Here is a 27,819-nt window from a genome sequence, read left to right as displayed (position 1 = left end):
ACTGGCATAGTAAGACAAAAAAGGATTTGAAATTCCAGCTTCCGTTATGGGTTTTCAGCCCTTTCCCTGCAATGCATGCTGGTCACGACTTAAAAAGCTCACAGAGGGAATTGGATTTGTGCTAACATTTATTTTATATATACACACACTATATGGACAAAAGTATTCAGACGCTTAACCATTACACCAACAGGGACTGTAATGACATTGTATTCAAATACATATATTTAAATATGGAGTTGGTCCCCCATTTGCAGCGATATCAGCTTCCGCACTTCTTGGAAGGCTTTCCACAAGATGTTGGAGTGTTTCTGTGGGAGTTTGTGCCCATTCATTTGTAGAGCATTTATGAGGTCAGACACTGATGTTGGAAGAGAAGGCCTGGCTTGCAATCTCTGTTCCAGTTCATTCCAAAGGTGTGGTCAATGGGGTGAAGGTCAGAGCTCTGTGCAGGCCAGTCAAGATCTTCCACACCGATCTCATCAAACCATGTCTTTGTAGTCCTTGCTTTGTGCACTGGGGCACAGTCATGTTGAAATAGAAAAGGACCTTCCCCACACTGTTGGCACAAAGTTGGAAGCATAGCATTGTCAATATGACTTGATATGCTGAAGCATTCAATTTGCCCTTCACTGGAGATAAGGGGCCTAGTACAGCCCCAAACCATTATCCCTTTCCACCAAGGTTCATAGTTGGCATAATGCAGTCAGGCAGGTAACGTTCTCCTGGTATCCACCAAACCCAGACTCGCCCATCTGACTGCTAAACAGAGAAGCGTTATTAGCCACTCCACAGAACACGTTTTCACTGCTCCACATTTTCCACTGCTCCACAGTCCAGTGTCTGTGTGCTTTACACCACTCCATAATGTGAGGCTTGCATGCAGCTGCTCAGCCATTGAAACCCATTCCATGAAGCTCCCGCTGCACAGTTTTTGTGCTTACATTAATGCCAGTGGAAATTTGGAACTCTTCAGCTATGGAATTAGCGGAGCGTTGGTGACTTTTACGCCCCATGCACCTTAGCAGTTGTTGACCTCGATCTGAGATTTTATGTGGTCTTCCGCTTTGTGTCTGAGTTGCTGTTGTTCCTAAACACTTCCCCTTTCTAATAATATCATTTGCAGTTGACCATGGAATATCCATCAGGGATGGAATTTCATGAACTGTCTTATTGCAAAGGGTGGATCCTATCACAGTACCACGCTTGAAGTCACTGAGCTCTTCAGAACGACCCATTTTATATCACAAATGTTTGCAAATGGAGACTGCATGGCTAGTTGGTTGATTTAATACACCTCTGGCAATTGGTCTGCTTGAAACACCTCAATTCAATAATTAACAAGTGTGGCCAAATACTTTTGTCCATATAGTGCATGTTATTTACCCATGTGATAAACTATATAGGGCCATGTGACACAGCTGTTTTTATTTACATTTTCTTTTTATTTTCCAGTCAAAAAACAGATCTAATTAGTCACTGTGTGGTTTACTGGAGTACATGGCCGTATAAACACGTGGATGTTCTGTCCTTTATAAAAAAAATTGAAGGGCAGATAAAAATAAAAACAATCTTTCTCTTGAACTAAACACAGGTTGATGATTAATATGATTTCATAGGGCTCTGTAGGCTGCATCTCAACCAATATAGGTACAAAAACAAAAACAATTGCGAAGGTACATTTGTCTAGGGTCTTTTACAGATCTAGTTTGATGAAACAATCCTTGAAAAGTGGTTGTCCAATGAGACATTTCTCACTTACTGCCACAGGAAAATTGCTACCTAATTGGAATACTTCATATTGTTTAAATTGTGCATGCGCTGCAAAAAGTCTGCACATGCTCATTGTAGCTTTTCTCCTGTCTACTTCTGGCTCCTTAGGGGAACACAAAGAGTAGCTCGGGCAACTAGCTCTACTATCCCTAGCTGACATAACTGTTTTTTTTCCAGTGCAGAGAAGAGACATCTGTTTGCACTGCACCCTAAGTTCCTAGACTTGTGTCCCAACACCTTGAAGAGCATTGCTGAAAACCTGTATGTGTTGAGACCCTCTAGTCATTTATACCTACGCTAGAGAGCTAGCAAAGAAAGAGGAAAGTTCAAATGAGGAAGTGCACATATGCATCCCATGACCCCAAACACAGTGAAAGAGAGTTACAGTGATAAAGCAGAGAATAAGGCTAAATGGGAGCAGCTAGCTTCCTGCAGGGAAGTCACACAGCACTACCTATAAGAGGCAGAGGAGTTACTGCATTGTTTTATGCACCATGTGCTCTCCCTTTTTCCTCTGAGGGCTCTGGCTGTGCAGGAAGTTTGGGGAATTGTGTGTGGCATGTGGGGGAGTAAGTGTGAGTAGCAGGACAAATCAGAGTCTGTATTCATTTGATTGCGGCTCACGATTGCTTGTTGGCCGGGGCCGTGTGGAGCCCAGGGGTAAAAAATGCTGCATGAAGCAGCCATCGGGTCTCCAGCTGGGGGGAGGAACATGTTAGCAATATTTTACAGTGGGAGTAGTGCAGTTTTAATGACCTTTATTCATGACACAATGGCTCCTAGTGAATCGATTGTTTGCATTCTCATGAATATTGATTTAACACTCATTCATTTAAAACGGCTGACGGTGCTTTGTGTAGGAAACAACTGCTGTACATAACCTCCAAAACACCAAAAGCAACAGCATTGTCAATATTTCTCAGTGAGAAGTTTTATTCTAGTTGTTTTCCTTATTTCTCGCAACAGGGCAAATACTTCTTTTATATGGAAGCAACATTTTGCATTAAGATATTTTAAATAGGCAAGAAATACAGCTCTTTATTACTTAAAATGTGTGCATCCTTTTCTATCCTATCCTAACCCATTTGAGGCACTAAAATAAGCAAGAACAGCCTTCTGGAAAATCATAGTCCAAAAATCTGCTATATTATAAAGGATCCATCTTTATACAGTAGATAATATCCAGAAAACAGGAACATGTTTCATTGTTTACACCTTTTGTAAAGTAATTCCTGCCAGTGGAGCATTTGTCTTATTAAAAGAACATTTGTACTCGGCACAAAGGATGTTATTAAAGTCATTTAGAATTGCAAGGCAGGAAATTAATAGAAAATTGTCAGATGTTTGGAGAGGACCTCTATTAACCCATTTATTGCTGCATATGCTCAACAATTCATAATTCATATATATACCTCTGTTAAAGTGTACCCATCGCCCACACACAGTAGAGACCGCAATTCTGTAGGCTGACCCATTATCCATGAGAATGGAGCCTATCCATTTACTAGGAAACAATGATATCACCATATCACAGGTGCTTGGCTTACATTAATATAATGGGGAAAGACATATTTATCTGTTGTACTGCAATTGAACTAATCAGAACACAGTCTAAGTAACTAATATAATTCGCTCTGAATTACATCTCCCTAGGTTACGGCTCTGAGGCTGGAGAAAGCTTGCCACGGCTGAGCCCCATGCAGAAAATCTATTTTGTCACATGACTGAGATCTAGGCAATTTATGCAAAATAAGTTGATAAGTTCTAAGACTTCATAGTAAATTGCAATGTAATTACACCCCACTGAAACTGATTACCGCTTATATCTTACATTACAAAATCATAGCTCTCTAGTTCCATGTTAGTAAAACTCCTTTTTTATTTGCTTGCACCATACAATTTTTATTTCAGGTACAGATCCATATAAAGACCAAAAAGACAGAGTAGCAGTTTTGGGCACAAACAATATGTCAGCAATGAGCCATCATTATTTTTCTATAAAGAGCCCCGTAGAGACTTCATATCACTGGATGACTCTATCCGCACTCCATGTGATAAGCAGATGAACTGAGAGAGGCACAAAATTCTCCATCCTTACAGCTATCGTGCCCCTACTCTCCTTTCCTCTGCTGCGGATCAGAAATTCCAGAAGAACTCATAAATGGGTACTCTCTTTACTCAGTAGCCCATATCAAATAGCCAGACTTGATAAAAATCAAGTCAAAACACAGTAAACTCTTGCTGCTGTGACTTCCTTAGGTAGTTGAATGATTTGAAACCCATGCCACTGGGCTTAACCCTAACAGAACAACTCCTACCACAATTAATGGGGAATGGTCAAACTTACATTGGCACTAAACATGCCGAGCTACCTCACCGATGAGCAGTCTTATTTCACTCCAACAGACTCCTGGATAAAAGCAAAAACCTACGTTCCAGCAGATGCCAAAATAGGTCCCTATGAAAGAGCCAGCAGTAAAATGAAAACTAATAGCCTGCCATAGGTTGTCTACAGATGAATAAAGCATTTTATAAACAGTCAGTTCTGTAGTTGTTTGATAATTGAAGTTTTTTTTGTCTAGTTTCATATCTGCTATATGGATTTTATTTACTTTTTTATATATGTATAGATATGTTTATTGAAGTGTAGATTGCACATACATTGAATAAATATAATGCAACACTATACATGCTGAGTTTTGTTTAATAAACTGCAAGTAGAACCTAATGTGAGGTAAAGTGATTCTTTTTCTAAAGGTGCTTATCTGTCTAGTGACATAATGAGAGATTGACATGCACAGCGGGAGTAAAAGTGTTCTAGAAATGTGCTGATGAAACAATTCAATTGAGGGCAGTTAAGTGCTTCCACAATAACGGGTGTGGGTGGGAATCATTTTGTACTTGTTCAAATGCTTTTACATGGCAAATAATTCAACTGGACCATGCAAATAACAAAATGTATTTTAAACAAGTGTTTCATTGCTACACGGATGATTGGTTACAGTCCATTTCATGTTTTGTTTTTTAAATTGCCTATTAAGCAATTTAAACAAAAACTATGTATAATGAAGTATGGGAAATTGAACATACAGGTGCAGCAAATCAATACTCAGGCATTTCACAGTTGGTGAAAATCCCAATAAAACAGTCTGAGAATTGTATGTTTTACTTATTGAGATAATTAGGATTTGTAAGTAACCGATTCAAAACCTGGCACTATCGGTAGTAATATATTTCCCTTAGGTGTTTCAAAACCATTAACAAAGTATGTGTTTATTTTAGATTATACCATGCCTCTCAACCGTCCTGATTTAGGCGAGACAGTCCCATTTTTCAGGACGCTGTCCCGCCATCCCGATTGGGACAGCTTTGTCCCGCGGATGGGAAAGTTGGGAGATATTCTACAGAGCAAGCAGGGAATGGGTGCTGTGCACACTACAGCGCACACACAGTGAAGGTGTTTGGAGGGAAGAGGAGGAGAGAACGGGGCTGCCTAGCATTTCAAAAGCTTTAGACACACCCCCAGTGTGTGGTCACACCCCAACTGAGCGGTGGTAGTGCCCTCCACTATGCCACCCTGCCCCAAGGAAATGTTAGGAGGTATGGAATATACAACATGTGTATGCAACAGTGAGTTGTTTTTGGAAGTGGATTTATGGATGACCCTCTATACCAGGGGTAGGCAACCTGCGGCTCTCCAGGTGTTGTGAAACTACAAATCCCAGCATGCCTTGCCACCTATCTGCTGGTTATCTACTGGCAAAGCATGCTGGGACTTGTAGTTTTACAACATCTGGAGAGCCGCAGGTTGCCTACCCCTGCTCTATACCCACACCAACACTATGATCCTCGATTAAAGTAATAGAAATTTGCACCTGGGCAAATGATGTCGCAATGCAAGACGTGCAAATATAACTTTTATTGCATGTAAGAAAAATACTGTCTGTGTTTTTACACTTTAGGCAGATTTAGAGCTAAGATGGTTACCCATAGCGCAACATGGCTTTACCAATATGCAAAACTGCATCTTCTAGCTAGATTTACTCCTAACTCTAAATAAGGCGCTTGGCGTGTCAGCAATAAATTATGTGCTATAATAAGTGTGGTGAATATGGGCAGAAACTATGAATAAACTCAGACTGTTAGCTGTTAAAGGAATATATGTTTACAGTGTACAAGCATTAATGAGGTTATATATTATTAACCATTAAAAACTATAAAATAGAGACAATATTGATAAATAAGGCTCCTGTGATTGCCTAATAGCCCCCAAGTACATGATAGAGCAAGAGGCATAAAATAACGCCATCCTGCAGTCTGGTCTGCTGGTCTATATAACTGTTAATATAGAGATTTTTATAGCTCTAATAAAAAGGGCATTTTATTGTAAACGGTGCTTAATTATCAAAGGAATTATACCCATTTAAATCTACAGGCTTTGTGATAAAATGTATACTACATTTGCCACACAAAAGGAAGAATTGGGTAATTTTCATTGGATGAGCTACATTTATTTTTAATTCCTGTCTTAGCTGAACTCTAATCAAAGGGAGAGATTCCCTTCTTTATAGCACTCCGATTTATAATTTTAAATGGACTCTACATTGTGATCTAGATTAGTAGGTTTCCACTGGATTGTATTGCATATGAAGTGGTTAAAAGTCACACATTTAAAAAAAAACTACACAATTATGCCTGCTAATTATCTAAATAATGAAATATGGTATACAACACTCTGGTCACCATAGCAACATAGCAAATTATACCTACAGGCTATGACACCAGCACAGTACTTATTCATCAAACAGTAAGTCTATGTATGAGTTATTATGAGAAGAATTTTAGGCATCAGCAGGGGACATCTCCTATATTACTTGAGAGCACTTTATGTACAAGACTTGTAATTAATGACTACTCACAGTTGCATGACCAGATACAAATGACTGGGGCTCTCGTAGATATCTTCCAAGGCAACGATATTCTCATGTTTGATTCTGAGGGAGAGAGAGAAAGAGAGAAATACAGCAGAATGAGGATCTTGGCAAATAATTAACTGCAGTGATCTACTCACAGGAGTACCAAAATGTTTAGTAAATAGCCAAAAAACTTCATGCAGGACAAAGTGAACATATCAGTTATTTCAGTGTGTTCTTTTATTCCACAATTCAATTGGTGTAACTTACTTTGATCAGCAAGAAAACCTCATAAAATCTAAAATCATTATTGAAACCACAAGAAAACATTTTCAGAGACACTTTGCTGCCTGATATGTCCCATGCTATCCTTCAAGTAGCACATACTTCACCGGCACTGTATCCAGTTTGGCCACAAACAATTTGGACAGATCCAATAGCTTAGCACTCAGAACAAAACACCAGACCCTATGGGACAGATTAGTGCCAGATCCATCTGTCCGGATTAGATGTTGTTTGAGAATCCCAGTCTTCACACACACACCGCAGTGATTCCAAGTAGCTGAGTGTATGAATAGCTTTAGTGCATAAAGAAGTCTAATTCCCAACATGACTCAACCTTCGGTTTCCTGGATATTGTGTGAGTGTGTTTGTATTGTGAAACCTATTCCTCATCTTCTGCCTCTGGCACAGTGTTTTTACTTGCTCTTAACTGTAGTTTGCGGGTTTATGAGAAACGGTTGCTCTTTACAGGGGTGGACTTGGGAAACCGCTTTCCTTACAGAGCATGCTTTGTATGGGTTAATACACTACACAATTTTATACATAGGTTGTGTTAGTTAAAAAAGTGTGTTTATTGCACAATGAAATAACAGTTGCTATTTCCTTCTCTTTGTTGCAAGAGGGTAGGCAGGTATCAAAAAAGTGTATCACTATTTAGTGTTTTAGGATTTTACATATAGATAACTTTATGTAAGTACGTATTGTAAAGGACACTAGTTTCACAAATATCCTCATTCATACCCCTTACTGTCTCTATGGAAGCTCTGTTTGCAGCTATTGTTGGCTGTTGCCCAGTGATAAGTGTATTCAGAACTGTATAGAAGATGTCAATGATAACTATAAACTAATCAATGGATAAATATATAAAGATGACTCTTGGCTATGGATTTTAGTATTGACTACCTCTGACAAACCTTAGGGTACTTTTAACCATTGTATGTGAACTTAGGAATAAGATAAAGTTCTGGCTCGATTCACCGGAACTCCCCTGTAACAATACAATTAGGTCTGAAGCAGTTATTCAATCAAAATGGCTTCTCTCCCCGACACAGGGTCTCTTTCTATCTCTTTTTGAGATATATTCTCACAAGGGATGAGTCTCTCTCTCTGCTGTTCCTGAGACTCCCTTAGGACTCTGTCTCTCCACAGACATTTACTGTAGACTGCGCTCTCTCAACTTCCAGAACTGTAACTTCTTGCTCAATAACTCCCCTCTACTTTCATCATATTCTACCTACAGTACTAACCATTTTTACGTTGCATTTGACCCGAAGCAAATCATTCATAATTTCCCATTTGTCCTTATGCACCCTGTTTAGAAGTAGGTGGTGACAGAGCAACTTGTATGAGATCAGGAGATGAGCATGCTGATCTTGTGTCAGGCTGTGACCTGATCACTTGTGTTGTGTCAATGACGCTAGGGCTGTATATGATAAGAGCAGTATCAAGTAAGCAGCAATAAGCCTTAGAATGGTTCCCCAACAGCACAGACTAGTGTTGAGAGGCTCATTTCATACTGATACAGGAAAATTGTAGTGTAAAACATATCACTATATCAGAAGCTCATAAATCCAGCTTTAGGCTTTTTTGTAAATAAAATAGTGGAAGACTTGTCAGGTGTAATGCTGATTAAATGAATGGCTATTCAGCATGAGAATTAGAGATGTGCCCATATTTACTACACTGATTGTGTATCTCTTCCTTATGGGAAAAAAAAGCTTTAATAAAACTCACATTATATCTGGAAAACAAGCAGTGGCTTCTCAGAACTGAAGATTTTTACTATGCACAGGATACTTCTCATCCCTAGTGCTAGGTACATGAATGTCCCCCTGTAGCAGTGCCCCCGAAGATGGCAAAGAAAAGAAGAAGAGTTACCAGACCAGCGATCCAGCTCAGGTAAGTCTGCTTTTCCAGCAGTGCTACTCGACAGTGGTCATGGCGCATCTGAGCAGATTTACTGTCAGCCAATCAGTTGCCAGGATGGCGAGCCAATAATGGATCATCATTGGACATTTTAATTTGGGATACACTAACTTGCCACAGGACCAGTTAGCCATGTGGGAGGGGGTTGTTCTGTTTGCCCCCACAGCTGCTGGGAGAGAGTACACAGCAGTCAAGTGGATTATGTTGAACAATTTGGTTGTTTCTGATCCAGCTGACCAAACATTGCAGAGTATGTGGTGAGCCAAATCGCTGATATAAGTAAGCAAACTCTAATTGCATGATTACCCCTATCTGTGTGCGTGAGGTAACTGGCCAGCCATGTGGAGAGAGGTTCTGTCAAGGTATAGGAAGTTTTACACACACACACACACACACACACACACATATATATATTTATTATAATATAATATATGTGTGAATTATTACTATTATTATTATTATTATTATTATTATATTTTCTATAAACCTGTAAATATTTCACTTCCATGTAGCAGACTGAAGAATACCAGTTATACAGATAATATTGCAAAGATATTTGTGAAAGGGTACGTATAGTTTGTATTTTAATTCTAACTTTGCACTTATAAAAGTGTAAAAAAATATATGCATGAATGCTAAATTGATTCTGCACAGAAAACAATCTCATAGAGGAACATGTGGAAGGTAACTAGATCACAGAAAATTGTATAAAATATGCCAGTATATACTAGACATGGCACTGCAAAATAAAAAAAATAAAAAAGTTTATTTCAGACTTGCCAACTCTCCCGAAATATCCGGGAGACTCCCGCATTTTGCGAGAGTCTCCCGGGCTCCCGGGCGAGTGTGGCAATCCCCCGCATCTGGATAATTCTGCCCACTTCCTAGTGAAGTGGGCAGAATTAAGTCCCAAACGCCGCGATTCCCGGTGAATCGCGGCGTTTGGCCCCGCCCCCCGCTGTCAAATGACGCATTTTGCGTCATCACGTCATGGGGGCAGGTCCAAAATGACGCCACTTGGGACCCCGCCCCCCTGTTACGCCCACCTCCTCTGCAGGCTCCCGGATTTCACCAACAGAGAGTTGGTAAGTATGGTTTATTTACTATAGTCTAAGCCTTACTGGCAAACATATACAAATCCAAATATGATTTCAATCATTGCAATCCTGTTCGGAGAAAACTGTCTGCCCATATTCTGCATACAGCTGTCAGGATGAAATGTTTGCATGAAGCTTGTCTAATGCTATTCATGAGAGCACTTCATGAGACATAAGATGGTCTAACCACAAGTGCAGAAAGAGTAATCATCGTCTGGATGAAAACGGGGAGCAAGGCTACAGAAATGGTTCTCCTATAAACTAGAGATAAGCTGTATATTGCAGCTGGAAAAAAGTAAAAACATCGTCATCAACTATTCATAAAATAAATGTTTTAAGAGTATGTGACATATCTCTAAACAGGTAAATGTTCTTTATATAATACAATAATGTTGTTGTTCCCTTTTGTGCCTTTCTTTTAGATACCATAATTTTCCTCTCATGATGTGATTTTTGTAATGTGAAATATTCTGAAAGCTAGACATCATTAGACCCTGGTAAGAACATGTTATGTGAAAATATTAATAATGATATTAACAGATTGTTCTAACAAGAACAGAAGATGCCATCTAAAATATTCTGCTGAAGACATATGTGAGGGCATAAATAACTTGATACAAACTGGAAACAGCTCAGCCCCTCTGAATAAATGAAAAACACAATGTAATTATATTATCTGGTTGTCAATCCATATATTAGTTGGACACGGACACATTTGCTATTAACCAGAATCATCACTTATATACTTTGCCAGATACTAAGAGACCAATGGGACCACCTCATCAATTGGCCTGCTGTAGTTTAAGTATGCACTAGTAAAAGATAAAAAAAAAAGTGGACTTCACGGGCCTGAGTCATTATGGAGAGCAAAGCATAAAAAGAAAATTTGCACCTTGGCAAATACATTTGGCATTGGTGAGCAGTGGCGCACGCAGGGGGGGTTTCTGAGTCTCCAGAAAACCCCCCCCCCTGCGCTAACTAAATGGCCACTATAGCGGCACTGTCTTATACAGCAGCCGCGGCGCTGTCAAAGAAGCGTCCACGGCGGTGCTGTAGTGTATACAGCACCGCCGCGGACGCTTCTTTGACAGGGCCGCGGCTGCTGTATAAGACAGCGCTGCCTAAATGGAGCTGATGTGCAGTAGCTCTCGCGCTCTCGGGTTGTGTTTTTTTATTTTTGGTACAATCCTCCGTGCGCCCCTGGTGAGGGAGCTAAATCTAAAATGTGTGGACAGATTTATGGTAAGACATGACCTAGATCAACTTTAAATTTCAGTGTAAGAATAAAACTATCAAGTATTTGTGTGCTACATGAAAAAACAGCCAGTATGTTCCTTATGGGCAAAATAATAAACTAAATTGCACCCCTTGCATTGCAACATTGTTTGTCCAGGAACAAACTTAATCCATTTTTTTGCTTTGCTCTCCTTAATGACTCGTGTCCCAAATGACTAACTCAATACAATGGTCACAATGAGAAAACTATTGGTACTGAGCCTACTGCACCACGATGACAGGAGCAAAAGACAGTGCTGAAAACGGGATTTATACTTACGATAAATCTTTTTCTCTGAGTCCATCTGGGGGACACTCCTTAACCATGGGGTTGAGTCGGGGGGATGAGTCTGGCACCCAAAGAGTTAACTTTTTTCAGCTGACAGCATATCACCCCCGCCAATTCCCACATACCTCAGTTTGATTACAAAAGCCACTAGGAAGATAGGCCAATCAACCAAGACACACCACTCAACAGAGGGGGGAGTGCAGACAAAACAACGAAAAGACGGGGGGGATCGGAGTGTCCCCCAGATGGACTCAGAGAAAAAGATTTATCGTAAGTATAAATCCTGTTTTCTATTTCATCCATCTGGGGGACACTCCTTAACCATGGAGACTTACAAAAGCAATCCCTCTGAAGGGTGGGACCGCTCTGATCTCCTTGCACGCAGAACACTACGGCCAAAGGAGGCGTCCCCAGACGCAAATATATTAAATTGGTAGAATTTCGTAAAGGTATGGACCGAGGACCAGGTGGCTGCTCTGCACAGCTGGTCCGCCATGGCTCCACTACGAGCCGCCCAAGACGCCCCAACCGACCGGGTAGAATGGGCAACAATACGTTTCGGCACAGGGAGATTAATACGGACATAAGCCTCCCTGATAGTCAGGGTAAGCCATCTGGAAATAGTTTGCTTAGATGCTGGCCATCCCCGTTTGGAAAAGTCAAACAACACAAATAGAGACTATGTCTTACGTATCTTTGCAGATCTCTTAACATATATACGTAATGCCCTCACTACGTGCAAATATTTGTCTTTGTTCCAGGAGTCTGAGGGTCCTCTCTCTACGGGACCCTGTAGGGCAGGTTTTACCTGCAGCCCCAAGGCCTTGCTAGGACGTCCCTTACCAGTGGATCCCTTGTTCTTGCGCAGAACTATGGGACTTCCCTGTCTTTTGCTCGGTTCTTGTCCAGCAACCAACAGCTGAGGACCTACCTCCTCCACTGGTACCTCGAACATGGGAATGCTCCTCTGGGGTGGGGTGGGACCCTGCCCAGGGTAAGGTCGCGAAAGATGTCACCATCTTTCCCAGCAGCTTCAAAGACCTGGCTACTGACAGCCTCTTGTCTGACAGGATCCTGCCTGTCCACTCCATCTAGGACCTCAACTTGTCCTGTGAAGACAACCTTCTGCTGCATACCAAGTCCCTCACTAGTCTCAAGAAACTCATTCTTAGACAAGGGATTCTCTGTGACCCTTTCAGACTCTAGAAGTTCGGTCATAGACTGAACAACTCGTCTAGCCTTAGCACCCTGAATGGGTGTGACTAAAACCTTTTCCCTTACTGGAAATTCTAAGCCTGTATAGCTTCGTCTGAACAAAGCAAATCGACAGCCCTGAGCTCTTTCTGATTTGACAGAAGCCAGCGAGGTAATTTTTTTCAAAACCTGAGGTGAGCTGGTCCCATGAATTCTATCACGATATTCTGGACCTATTCGTCTACCGAGGACCCTGTCTGCTGCCGGGCAAACCCAAGCAGCCGTCCTCCCACCCCACCCTCTGGAACCAGAGGTGGGTGGTAGTCATGCTGCTGGTCTATCCGGCAGCATAGCGGAAGAAGCTCTCCGCGCCACAGGGGCAAAGGATGACCTTCCCCTACGGGACTGTCTCCTGGATTCCACAGCCCCTGGACTGGTAGTCTGGCCTCTGCCAGACCCGCACCCATAAGGAGGCTGTCTGAAAGAACTAAACCTAGGCCTAGCCCTAGGTCTTGGAGTATTTACAGGCAAGGACGTCTTCTTGCCCCCTGAAGCCTGTAAAATCCAAGAGTCGAATTCTGGACCAAATAACATCCCACCCGTATACGGGATGAATTCTAATGATCGTTTAGACTCTGAATCCGCATTCCAAGCCCTTCTAGCTACTACAGCTGTAGCTGAAATAGACGAAGCTATGGAGGCCGAATTATGGGCCGCTTCATATACATAGCCTGCTGCCTCCCTTAGCTGCATGGCCAGAGGCAGTAAATCTGAATCCTGCAAGGCAGACTCTAACTGCCCTGCCCAGACTTCCATGGCCCTAGCTACCCAGGTAGAGAACAATGCTGGCCTGAGGCGAATACCGGCGGCCGTGAAGATCGACTTCAGCAGGGATTCTAATTTCTTGTCAGTCGCGTCCTGTAAGGTCGCTGACCCGGGTACAGGTAGTGTAGTCTGACGAACCAATCTCGCCACAGGTGTATCTACCTTTGCCACCTGTTCCCAACGGGTCATATCCTCTTCCTGAAGGGGATACAATACGCCAAACTTCCTTGGCATAGAGAACCTTTTATCTGAATATTTCCAAGAGGCCTCTACAATACCCCTCAACTCAACTGAGGGAGGGAACCTGACCACCTGCTTAGAAGCCTTCTTAAAGAGGGAGCGGTCCAAGGACTTCGTCTCCTCTACTTCAGCAAACCCCAGGGTCTGACAAACTGCTTTTACCAGGTCGTCCATACCCTGGTGCCTAGAGTTTCCTTCTGACTCTATAATGGACACATCTGAATCGTCCAACAATTCCCCCTCCTCCTCTGAGGAACTCTCAGATTCTGACACTGACCACAGCGCTTTAGCTGTTTGTCTACGTCTTTTAACACTACACTTGTGTCTGGGGTTCTCCAGTAGATGGGTAAGCCGGTCCAGGCTTTTAGCCACCGCTGACCAACCCACCTCTCCCATTTGGGAAACACCCGGGAGGGCTGGGGAGGGAAATACACCGACCCCTGGGGAAAATGACTCATCTGTCATTCCTACTGTTATACCCTGAGAAACCACAGATGTAGCTGGGATCTCAACTGGTTTAGATAACAGATTTACAAGGGTATTAACTCCCTGTGTTAAGGCAGCCGCCCACTCAGGAGGATCTACCGTTATGGTGGAGGTGTCTATAGGCTGTTTCACAGGAGCCACAGTGAAGGCTGCACAGAGCCCCCCCTGGTCCAGCCGTTCACTTGTTAGTTTAACATTACATTTTGAACAGACATTATGTTTGGTACGTGTTGTTTTGCTTTTATCTGCCATCACAAGATAAGAAAAACTAAATCACGTTTTAAAATTCACAAACACTTCTCCAATTTATCTGAAAATACAGATTAGGTTATATTAACATATCATAGTATTTCTGATTTAAATAAGACAGGCTTGGAGAACTTTATAGTTTTCTCATAAACAACAGTTCTCTCAACACATCATTGTCTTATAATATACATGTCTACACATGCACACCCATACACACAGAAGAAATAAAAGTGATACTCAGCGGGGAAGATATGTGTCAACAGTGCACTTCTCTTCAAATGACTGCTGCAACTGTCCTCCTTTTAAAGCTTGGCGCCAAAAAGGGATCTTCCACGTGCTCACTCAGCGGGGGAGGGGAAGAGGTGCTTCTCAACACATTCCCCTACCACTGGAATCTCCTTCTGTGTCTCTGCTAACAGCGATTTCCCCATTCTACTTAGGTGAAATCTTGTTGCTTTATCTTTCTCACATTTGGTACCACACCGCAAAATACAGGTACATATTTATCTATGAACCAGTCAAAAGATAGTATTTCTGTTCCTTTTCCTCTATATAGAGAGTATAAGGTATAATTAGTCAAGCTGAAAGGCTGCAGCAGGTTTTTCAGTAATGACTGCAATTAGCACAGAACACCTGGGCCCATTTAGCATTACATTTGGAACAGACAATATGTTTGGCACGCTCAAACACTTCCACAACCTTTATCAGAAAGTACAGACTAGGTTATTTAACATATCATAGTATTTCTGATTAAATAAGACAGGTTTGGAGAACTTTATAGTTTTCCTTAAACACAGTTCTCTCAACACCTCATAGTCTTATAATACACATGCATACACAGAAGAAACAAAGTGATACTTAGCGTGGAAGATATGTGTCAACTGCACTTCTCTCCAAATGACTGTTGCATCTGTCCTCCTTTTGAACTTTGGCGCCAAAAGGGATCTTACACGTGCTCACTCAGCAGGGGGGGGGGAGCGGTGTTCCTCAAACACATTTCCCTTCCACTGGCTCTTCTTCTGTGTCTACTTTAACAGCGTTTTGCCCTTTCTCTTATATTAGGGGAAAACCTGTTAGAATGTGTTCCCCGCTAGCGCTATTCAAAGCGCGCCATCCTCAAGAATTCACTGCCATCCCCATGGGAGGAGGAACTTGGTATACTCCAGCTGGCTTCCGGGGAACCTCAGCAGTAAAGGCGCTCTCTGCCTAATGGCAGCGCCCGTCCTGCATCAGCAGGGAGAGTCTCTTGCCGACTGCTTCCCGCTGTGAGAAGCGCTTCTTACCTCTCTGTCAGCGGGGCCGCCCCCCCCGACAGGCGCTTCTCCCACGAGTCAGCTCCGTTTACACGGAGCCTCTCGTCACTGTCAAAAGAAAAGGAAAAAACCTATAACCAGTGAACCCTGTTCACTGTCTCTCTTGGAGCTCTTCAGGTGCAACCTTCTTCCAAGGGCACCCAATTCAAACTGAGGTATGTGGGAATTGGCGGGGGTGATATGCTGTGAGCTGAAAAAAGTTAACTCTTTGGGTGCCAGACTCATCCCCCCGACTCAACCCCATGGTTAAGGAGTGTCCCCCAGATGGACTCAGAGAAAAAGATTTATCGTAAGTATAAATCCCGTTTTCAGCACTGTCTTTTGCTCCTGTCATCGTGGTGCAGTGGACTCAACCCCATGGTTAAGGAGTATCCCCCAGATGGATGAAAGAGAAATAGGGCTTTGCTTGGATCCTATTAAACCTAACTCTCAGTTTTGGGAACTTGGTTTTATTATAAACTTTAAGTAACACTGAGAAAAGGGCTCTAGCAGAAGGACTTAACTAATTCAAGTTAAGGGGAGCAATGAGGTGGGGAGATTAGTTTTCAAAATGTGTGACAAGATATCTGACTGTAGGAGAACTTGTAATGTTAGGCTGGGTTCATAAATATTACAGCTGATAAGGACTAATCCTGACTAGCAGTATCGGGAAACTGTTTGTGTCACGACCTGCATCCTGCAGCTACTTTGTTGGACCTTTGTATATATTTGTATCCTGCCTGTAGTACCACTGTCCACCAAAAAGGGCACTGTGATACTTAGACTGCTCTTACTTGCCTCGTTATTGCTGGAAGCTTAAACACCTGCTTCTGGCCTATATAAGCCTGCCTGTCCCTAGCAACTTTTGCCAGATCATCTGTTGCAATTACCTGTGTTGCTGTGCCTGGTCCCTGGCAACTGTTTGCTACCTGTTCTCTGAGTTTCCAGCACATCTATCCGCAAATCATCTCAGCCACTGTGTCTACTCCAGCATCCTGTGGTAACGCTCTACAGATTATTGCTACCTGTTCTCTGAATCTTCAGTGCCTTGCTCCGCAGACCATCACACCTTGTGTGCCATGTCCACTACTTCGTGGTCCTGTGGACCATTGCATTCTGCATCTGTTATCCACTGTGTTCTTTAGCTATTTCTGCCATACCCTTCCGTACTGCAATCTGTTTACCCGGTGTTACCACTTAATTTCACTACGCGCTCTCTGTGGTTTTTATTGGGAATCCTGACAGTTTGATCTTGATGAAAGGTACACATTTTAGTGTGAAGCTTTAAACCACTTTAAATGTCAAAGAAAGAATGGTCTTCCTCTGTAAATCCCTATACTGGCTGCCCATGTTCCCATTCAATTCAAATTACTCGCCCTCAACAATACCACTCCTTCATAAATCTCAAATCTCATATCAAAATACGATGCCTTTCGCCCCCTTAGATATATCGGTGACCGGCACCTTGCCTCCTCTCTAGTAACCACATCTCACTCCTACCTACAACACTTGCTAATACCCACTTATGGAATTTCCTGCCATGCCTGATCACATTTTCCAACAACCTTCAAATCTTTAAATGCTGTCTGAAAACCTATTGTTTTATTAGAGCAGATATAACTGATTTTTAATAGAGTTAGGATGAATTTCCCCTCTTGTGAGACTTTAATTTATGCTACCAATTATTTAATTAACCTATGGATCTGAAGGTCCAGTCTACACCTATAGCAGCCCCTATTTCTCATAGAGCTATATAATAATAATAATTAATAATAATACTCAGTTACACCAAGGTTTTAGTGCAATAGCATAGGATTACATTTATACACTGGTTCATACAAGGAATCCTAGATGACTAGTCCTCTGAATAAACACTGCTGAATACATAAGACAGAATAGTCAGGTACAATCCAAAATACTAGCATGCAACAAACAGAATAGTACAGGGTGGTCAAACTGTGGTCAGGGCAGATGGAAGACAAGGATAATCAGTAAACGGGCTAAGTTCAGACAAGTATGGACAATAAACAAGCAGGGTCAAAAATCAGACAGACAACAAGAGAGATACAGAGCACAGTGCCTAAGCTACCTAACACTATAACAGGCTATTAAAGTGAGCTGCTGACAGCCTAATAAAGCCACCTGCAACCAATCCCAATAAGTTAATCAGCCCAGCCCTCATAGTGTTGATCAGTGATGCTAAGCGCCTAAATGATATGAAGGCAACAAATGTAAACAGTGGAAATAGGCCGAGATGTGTTTGAATGCCGCTATTCAACCATGTTCTCTATCCCTATATCTGTTTATTATCCTGACAGGGACTAAATTGGCAACTATTACTCTGTTAATTTTGTTATCTCTTCCTATGGATCAATACAATTGGAGTTAGAGAAAGATTGATCTCTATGGACCTGTGTCCTTTTAGAAACTTACAATATAACTATATGCACAGCTACATTATCCCACATATACACCGATCAGCAAGAACATTAAAACCACTGACCAGTGAAGTGAATAACATTGATAATCTTGTTTCAATTGCACCTGTCAAGCGGTGGGATATATTAGGCAACAAGTGAACAGTCAGTTCTTGAAGTTGAAATGTTGGAAGCAGGATAAATGGGCAAGTGTACGCATCTGAGCGACTCTGACAAATTGTTTTGGCTAGATGACTGGGTCAGAGCATCTCCAAAACGGCAGGTCATATGTGATGTTCCTGGTTTGAAGTGGTTAGTACCTACCAAAAGTGGTCCAAGGAAGGGCAACCGGTGAACTGTTGATAGGGTCATGGTCGCCCAAAGCTCATTGATGCGCGTGGGGAGTGAAGACTGTTCAATCGCACAGAAGAGCTACTGTACCACAGATTGCTGACAAAGCTAATGCTGGCTGTGATAGAAAGGTGTCACACTTCAAAGTAAATCACAGCTATGGAGTGCTGGATGTGATGAAGCATAAGATGTTTATTGCTATAAAATACAAGTAAATAGTATGAACCAAAATATAGTTGAAACTGCACAGTGATATCTGATAAGGTTGCATTCTGGTTGCAAGGAATACTGCAGACACAGGTAGCAAGGTAAGTGGAGAGAGATCCGGAGAAGTGGTGTTAGCAGCAAAATGTGGGGGTCTGAGGGCACAGGAGCAGCAGGAGAACAAAACCATAAGAAGGGCAACAAAACAACAATGACCAGCACAGGAGAGGGAGAGAGGCAGATATACGTAGGGAACACCCAGGTGCAGGAGATAATTAGTGAGACAGGTTAACCCCTAATAATAACAAAGGAAAAGGCACAATAGCAGCACCTCTGGTGAACGGAGGAACTGCCATATAAACATAATAAAACAAGTCCAAGGTCCTAAAGGCAGGAGCTGCCAATAAGCAACAGGCGATGCAGAGGGCTGCAGGCAGATCCTGACAAAAGGTGTCAGAACACACAGTGCATCGCAGCTTGCTGCATAGCCACAGAACGGTGCCCATGCTGAACCCTGTCCACCGCCATAACTGCTTACAATAGGCATGTGAGCGCCAGAACTGACCCATGGAGCAATAGAAGAAGGATGGCTGGTCTGATGAATCATGTTTTCTATTACATCATGTGGACGACCGGGTGCCTGTACGTTTATCTGGGGAAGAGATGGCACCAGAATGGACTATATGAAGAAGGCAATCTGGCAGAGGCAAGGTAATGCTCTGGGCAATGTTCTGCTGGAAAACCTTGGGTCCTGGCATTCATGTGGATGTTACTTTGACACATACCACCTACCTAAACATTGCTGCAGACCAAGTACACCCCGAATGGTTTGAGGAACATGACCAACATTTCAAGGTGTTGACTTGGCCTCTAAACTCCCATGATCTATCGACCATTTGTGGGATGTGCTGGAAAAACAAGTTCGAGCCATGGAGGCCTTGCAGCTTACTTGACTTAATGTCTTGGTGCCAGATACCACAGGACACATTCAGAGGTCTTGTGGAGTCCATGCCTCGATGGGTCAGAGCTGTTTTGGGGGCACGAGGGGGACCTACACAATATTAGAAACCTCTATCCTCCTCTCTTCTCTAGCGATTTTTGTTACAGCAATTGGAATAATAATATTTTATTCTCTGTCCCTGCTCTAATCAGTCTGTGACTACACCCTGCTCTCTCCCTCTGTCAAATGGCGATGGATTGCTGTGGAGGCAGGTATTTATAATCTTAAGTTATCGCGAGAACCGAGCCCCGAGATCCGACAACGTCACGATGACGTTCGGCCTCGATTTGAATTCGGAGCGGGCGGGAGAGCACCGAGCTACTCAGCTCTGTACTCGGATACCCAAAGTTCGGGTGGGTTCGGTTCTCGGGGAAGCGGACCCGCCCATCTCTACTTAGGAGTCTTTGTAAGAATTTGCAAGATAGCTGTGAGTTAAAGTGGTGACTGACGAAGCCATGCTATGGGGTAAATAAAACAACAAAAAATACTGTTCATGAAATTCACAAAGTACTCAATGTGACAAACTGTTCTTTAAAGCTTTATTAATGGATTAAGAAATGTATATATTTTAACTGCACAATTGTGGCTCCTTTCAGTGTACAGTAGGGTTTTCTTCCGGTCTATTACTTAAGTATTAAAAGCATATCACATATTAAAAGACTATCACAACCAATATCGGCGCCAGTCTCTGAAGTGTGCAGCAGGAGTGGGTTAACCCACTATATGCATATATTATTGGTACCTCTGTAAGTGCTTTATTGTTCAATACATTTAGATTATGCTTGATCTATTGGAGCCCTTTTTTTCAGTGATCTACCTTCCCTATACAGAGTATTGATACCTATCAAAATGATAGACAACAAAAGTTATTTACAAGCCACGAAATATGCAGAAGTATAATAAATCTCTATTTGAGCAAAAGTGCAAAGCAAGTAGCATGTCCCCAGTTGCATTCTAGATATTCGAAATGGCGTAATAAAAACACTCTTGAATAGAAAAGAAATGCTCTGCTGTCCCTTGCTAAACATAAAAGTAATGCTCTGCTGTCCTTTGCTAAACAAAGAAAGAAATGTTCTGCTGTCCCTTGCTAAACAAAAGTAGTCTCCTAAATGTGCTTTTCCCCACCCTCTTAGGGGTATTCAATTGTCAGCGAGTTGGTTTTTCTGAGCATGTGAAGTCACTTTAATTCTGTTTTTATCATTTTCAAGTAGGTTAACTTTACCCGCAATTCAATTCCATTTTTAACGCTACATTTCTTTTTCATGAAATGGTCCCCTCGTGCTCCAGTAGTAGGTCTATTGATAGTATAGTGTGTGCAAGAGGAAGCCGCGTTAAAAGCTATCATCATCATCACTTATTTATACAAATATGTAGAAAAAATTATATTTAAAAATATTGACCATTCAAAAAATGGTTTGTTCTTTGAATAAGGCATTTGTTTTCTTGATTTTCTTCTGCTGTGGCCTGAGATGTGAGAACAGAACAAGAATGCTGTGGTACTTGTACCGCCACTGTGCTTGTTAAATAGCCTTCCTAATGCTGTGCCGGTGAATATTACCATTGGCAGTGGTTACCTGTGTAGATAGCAACGCTACCACCTTTATGTAAAGGGCAAAGCCCTATCATCATCATCATCATCATTTATTTACATAGCGCCAGCAAATTCCGTAGCGCTTTACAATTGGGAACAAACATTAATAAGACAATACTGGGTAATACATACAGACAGAGAGGTAAGAGAACCCTGCTCGCAAGCTTACAATCTATTCAATTGTTTTTTAACGCGGCGGGTATAACAGGCAAATATGCTGTTTTCTGTCGTACCTCCTTCGGGTGTGTTACAAATAAAAAACCTCTGAAAAGTATTTGAAATCCTTTAAAAATGCTGAAAAAAAGTTAAACTTATGTTTATCACTAATGCTTAACTTGTTCAAGTTGATTTTCTTTTTGGTACAAATATGAATGTAGTAATGTGTTTTGACATGGTATAAATGATTGTATGGTAAAAAATAGTTCAATAAAAAAAATATGCTAAAAGAAAGTACTGTAATGATATTATCAATGTGTAATGCAATCTAATGTATGGAAATGTATGCAAAACCTTTTTTTTATGTTATACATGACAGCGTTAAAACTCCCCTCCACTCCCCTAAAATCTCGCAAACACAATTATTTAACGCGCGGGGCAGTGTTCCCTCTTTTTCAATTGAATTGCACTCAAAACGGTCGCTTTTGCCTGCAAAAACCCGCAGGAGATTTTTTTTTTTTTTTTTTTTTTTAACACGGCGGGGAATAAAAAGAAATCTCGCTAACAATTGAATACCCCCCTCTAAGTTTTGTTTTTTCTAGAGTGGCTACCTTGGCACATTTATGTGGCTATTCTACACTCAACAAAATTAACAACCACAACTGGCCAAGCTTTTCCCAATAGGAGATGCACAAATGTCTTCTTGTTACACAAATACCTTTGCCATAATAATGGGGGCATGAATGACACAAAAGGGACTGCAATTTACACTTTCATAAATAATCTGTAATATGTTAAACTATTTTCCACTTGCGGTGAAAAACATACATTTTCATTAGATTTTTAATTCATTTCAACCTTTAGCTATAAACAGACAGTTTTATAATTTCAGAAAAAGTGGAACTACACCCAAAGCTCAAATTACCAAAATTCTATTTGTTACATGAATACTCAAAGGGGCTATAAGGAGTTTGCAAACAAAATATTTTTCTATTTGTAAATGTTCAGACTCTTGCATTATTTTTAACTGTGTACATTTTTAATGCCAGTGGCCCATGGTAGAGGAACAAAACAAAATTATGCATTTAGACTAGTATGTAGACTAGGTAGCAAAGAGCAAGCTCCAAGCACACATTACTTTTCATGCCTAAATATTTGGTTATTTGCCAAACATCTGAAGAACCAGGCATTACATTTGAAATTGAAGCATTTGACATCAAAGACCAGCGCTGCCCTGAGGAAAATAACTGTGCTGAGCTACCCCCTTTAGTATTCACAATATTTATAGGTCAATGCTGGATATGGTTGTAGGCTACCCAATTTACATTTCTTAGGCCAAGAACCATTTGACCCAATCAAGTGGAAGTTCTCTGGAATCGGAATAAAGAAGCATTAAATGTAAATAGGACAGCTAAATATTTACATGTATGGATAGAATATGACTTTTCTCAAAATTTCCCAAAATAATTTCATTTATCCAGACAGTAAATGTAATTTACAAATGTGGAAAAGTACAAATGCCACAGTTTTTATGTGTAAGTCATTGATCTATGTACCAAGAAGGAACCACCAGCACCACACAATTGTTCCCTGCCCAGTTCAGGATAGAGGCATGAATGCACTTTCTTTTGCACCCACAAAATGAGTTCACCCAGGGCAGAGTTCACCTCTTCCCTGGGTGAACTCATCAGCTCCTATGGCCTCAACTAACACCTCTACGCCGACGACACTCAACTATACCTCTCCTCTCCTGATCTCTCTCACTCCCTCCTCTCTAGGGTGTCCGCCTGCCTCTCTGCCATCTCCTCCTGGATGTCCTCTCGATTCCTCAAACTTAACCTCGCCAAAACTGAACTCATAGTCTTTCCTCCCCCTCACACCTCGCCCCCTCCTGACCTCTCTATCACTGTCGACAACACCTCTATCTCCCCTGTCCCCCAACTTCGCTGCCTCGGTGTCATCCTCGACTCCTCTCTCTCCTTTGGCCTCCACATCCTCTCTCTTGCTAAATCCTGCCACTTCCAGATGCGTAACATCGCTCGCATCCGGCCCTTCCTCTCCCAAGATGCCACCAAATGTCTTATTCACTCTCTGATCATCTCCCTCTTGGACTACTGTAACCTCCTCGTCACTGGCCTCCCCCAATCTCATCTTGCTCCCCTTCGATCTGTTCTTAACGCAGCCGCTAGGCTCATCTTCCTCTCTCGCCGCTCCTCGTCTGTCTCCACCCTCTACCAATCCCTTCACTGGCTCCCCTTCCCCTACAGAATCCTCTTCAAGCTTCTCACTCTTACTTACAAGGCCCTCGCCAACTCCACTGCACCCTACATCTCCACCCTCCTCTCTATGCATGCTTCATCCCACCCTCTCCGATCTGCCAATGACCGTCGCCTCTCTTCCCCCCTGATCACCTCCTCCCATGCGCGTATCCAAGACTTCGCCCGCGCTGCCCCACTTCCCCTAATCTGTCCAGTTTCAAACGGGCTTTAAAAACCTTTTTCTTAAAGCCTTCCAATCTCCCACTTAATTACCTACCTTTTCTTCTGCCTCTTCCCCTTCATTCCCCTTCCCCTATCCTCCATTCCATCCCCTCTCTCCCCCGTGTCTCTCTGTCTGTCTACCACACCCCTTAGATTGTACGCTCTTTTGAGCAGGGTCAACTCTCCTCCTGTCTTCACCACTGTTAACTCTGCTCTCCAGAAACCTTGCCCTCCTCGTCGAGGACCCTCTTCCCCCCGTCCCCTCCCGCTCCCTCCTCTCCCCCCCTGGGGGTCTTCCTATCATCCGTGCCCTCCCTCTTGGGCTCCGTTGTATGCAGACCTTCCCCTCTCCCCTCCCCCACCCTTGCTGTGCTTTGAGCTCACGGAGTTACTGTGCTTATTGTTTACTGTACTGTGCCGTTTCTCCTCGTATTGTAATTTCGTTTGTCCCTGTACGGCGCTACGGACACCTAGTGGCGCCCTATAAATAAAAAATAATAATAATAATAACAACATGCAAAAACAAAGTTGTTATCTAGGATGTGTTAAAATAAGATCCAAACGGTAGAGTATGTGGCGCTGCCTGTTTAACAAGGAGCAGCACAGTATTTTTTTCCGAAGAAAAAGGACTTGAAATTTCTGGGCACTTAGGAAATCATGGTAAACATGAGTTATCCTTTACGCTCGATGGGATGCTAGGGACTAACCTGAGCAGTTTTCAGGAGAAAAGTTAGTTCTATGGAGTTGGCAAACATACACATTTTTTTTGGTCTGACATTATGGCGGTGGTGGATCCTGTGAATACTTTGTATCCTGTGGGTATTGTTGCAGAGATGTTTAATGCTTATCATTTCAGGGCACGGCACATTTCAGGTATTAGAAATGAGTTAGCAGATGCATTGCGTAAATTTTATTTCTCAGGATTTAGTCTTTTTGCTTCACAAGCGGATCCTACCCTGCATTGATAGCCTACTCAACTTTGTAAGTTGGTGACTTCCGGAGTTTGGAATCAATCACAGGACTGGTGGCACCAAGTTAATAGACTTCTTACTGCAGACAGAGTGATTCTTGGGTATCCTTTTTCCAGTGTTATGGTTCGCCAGTCCCCTGGTTAGATTACTGCTTAAGAGCACTTTTTGGTGGATATAAAAGCAAGGGGTTATGTGTTAAGCTCTGCTGACAAGGCCCTAGCAGGTATTTCTTCCTTTGTTTGTTACACTCTTAGCAAACAGGGTATTGCTAAGCAGTTTAACATGTCAAGTTAGTAATTAGTAAAGAGATCAATCAGAGAAGGTTATTTGGATGGTGTTATGGTAGATATGGTAGGTTGAATGGTGCTGCCATTCGCTGTATGGTAACATGGGACTCTAATCTCTATGGATTTTGAGTATGTGGGCAATTGTTTCATGCAGTTTTCTCCTTTCTCTGCTTGGATATGTGGGGCTTAAAATAGCATTTGGGGGTAAATGTATCAAGCTGAGAGTTTTCCGGCGGGTAATTTTAATCAATAACGCCAGTGATTATTTCTCTCCATGTTTTGTCTGTACTTATTGGGGTGTTGGTCTGCATGGGTTATTTGTGTTAAGAAGGGTGAGCATACACACTCTGCAGTCCTGCCAAAAAGGTGCACACTCATTTTATGTGACCAGTTTCAAACACTGGGATGTGAGCTTACACCTATGAATGCACTAGGTGCGCAACTGGGTACATTTTTGCAAACAGTAAAGTGCTGTCTGCACAAAATGCTCCTAGCAGAGCCACAACATAATGAATGACAAGGAGCCTGTTCTCAAGTAGCCAATCAGTGGGCTATGAAAGAACTACACTGTATCAATGAAGTTCATTCACAACCCATGTGGGTCTATAGACTGCAAGCAATAGAATACCTGGCCTTTATTAGATGAAGATGGTTAGACTTGTGTTACATTATCTCCCTCTCTAATATAGCTAAAGGCTTGTAGAAGGGCACCACTCTGCAGTACAGATGATCTCAATCTTTCAGATGCCATACTGTAACTATATGGCCCATTTCATAGTGTGGTGTTATGTAGTATAATGTAGGTGCAATTTGTCATGCACCTTTATTGAAACAAAAAGGTAAAATAAGATAAGTTGCTATGAGTTACAGCACATTTGTATACATATTACTATGTTATTAAGCAAGGCCATATGTATGGTCTGAATGAAACCGCAGACAACAATGTGTGGACCAAGTATATGCTTGTTTGTGACCCCCCTCTAGCATTTGCTGTTGAAGACCATAAGTAATTAGGGAAGGCACACCTGGCTCATTTTAGCCTTTTACAATTTTATCTAAGTATTAAACATGGCATTTATATTCATAGCTGATTTAATAAAGATGTCACACCCTCATGTCATACACCCAAACTTTAAAAATAGGCTGATGTAGTAGTCAGATTCATTCTAAACACAGCCTTGTGTAATTGATTTAATATAGTTCCTCTTATTTAGCCTCTGGATCCTATAATTTACATGTTTAATTGAAGGACATTTACTTATCCTATATCATTAAACATCTACTGCCTGATTCACCAAGCAACGCAAAATGAATGCAATTTGCCTTTTTTTTTAATTGAACAAAACAAATTGACTAAGGTACACCCATAATTAAGTACAAGTGGATCTGAAGAAACATTTCTAGTTGAATACGGTTCTAAGTTTGCTATGTCTATATAGCACTTGCCATATACAGACAGACACAATACGCTGCAGGATATGCACAATGCATATGTGCAATATAAGATCCCATCAGAACACACAGATAAAAAAAAAAAGTAAATACATTAAAACCTGTTAATAATATAGTAATTACTAAAAATAAAAGAATAATATAAAAAATCCCACCATCAAATGAAATTCAGGATGTTTTCAAGGCCTACAGTACATAAAATGCATTTTTTATAGTTGCTCCTAATTCTAAACTATATATAAACTTCTATATTTTGTCATGCATACACAACCAGCATCACTATCAATTGACACTTACACCTGGCCTGTAGCTGGTGCAAATGATATGGCTAAAAATCAATTGAATTGGATGAATGTCAACCTTGACATGCCCTTGCTGCACATTGCCTACGTGCATATATGCCATTTCCCCATTTCTCCTTTGAAGTTGTAGGCTGTCGAAAGTGTCCTTTGTGTTTGAAGATGAATTGCACTTGCTTTCACTGGCGTATAGTCCAAATCTGGACATGCGCAGAGCAATTTTATGCAAAATGCAGCCCATATCGGGATCTACTTTAATGACTCAGGCCCCTAATGTTCAGCACAATGTTTACACTAATGCTTTTGTTGAGAATTGACAAAGTGAATAATTACATTATCTTTATATATTAGGAAATTTACTGTAAAATGTTTATACATTATAACTAATTCACATTTTCAGTTGCAATCAGTGTAAAATTAATAACAAAGACAACATTGTTATAAAATCTTACGATAATCTAATGAAAGCTATGCTACAAAAGGTCAGGCAAAGATACTCAACAACAGTAGTTTTAATGGTCACAGATACACCATTAAGTCAACTAATATAGCCAGGCTAGTCGTGGTCTTTACCTTTTGCAGCTCCCTTTCCCATATAACTTTATGTGTTTACCGTTATTGTGTTGCCCCCGGATCTTGTGCAGGTAGCTAATGAAGCTGACTTGTATGGCTAACAGTGACCGGCAGAAGGGCATAATAAGTCAGGTAGGCAGAGTCATCCATAAACAGAAGAGGTATAAAAATGAGCACATAAAATATTGAGGTCAAAA

The 27,819-nt window shown here is 41.6% G+C and overlaps 1 protein-coding gene across 1 annotated transcript in view; it reads right to left on the bottom strand.

Annotated features, from left to right (window-relative positions):
• Positions 1–27,819, bottom strand: part of CAMK1D (calcium/calmodulin dependent protein kinase ID) — a 272,636-nt gene that overhangs the window by 78,340 nt on the left and 166,477 nt on the right. The window contains exon 3 of the mRNA XM_075208648.1: positions 6,693–6,767. Within this exon, the coding sequence (XP_075064749.1) occupies positions 6,693–6,767 (75 nt within the window). The remainder of the gene's footprint in view (positions 1–6,692; positions 6,768–27,819) is intronic.

The sequence above is a fragment of the Mixophyes fleayi genome, chromosome 4 (genome assembly GCF_038048845.1).
Source record: "Mixophyes fleayi isolate aMixFle1 chromosome 4, aMixFle1.hap1, whole genome shotgun sequence".
Taxonomy (NCBI): Eukaryota; Metazoa; Chordata; class Amphibia; order Anura; family Limnodynastidae; genus Mixophyes; species Mixophyes fleayi.
The sequence above is the reverse complement of the archived record's forward strand: the minus strand, read 5'-3'. Positions and strand labels throughout refer to the sequence as shown.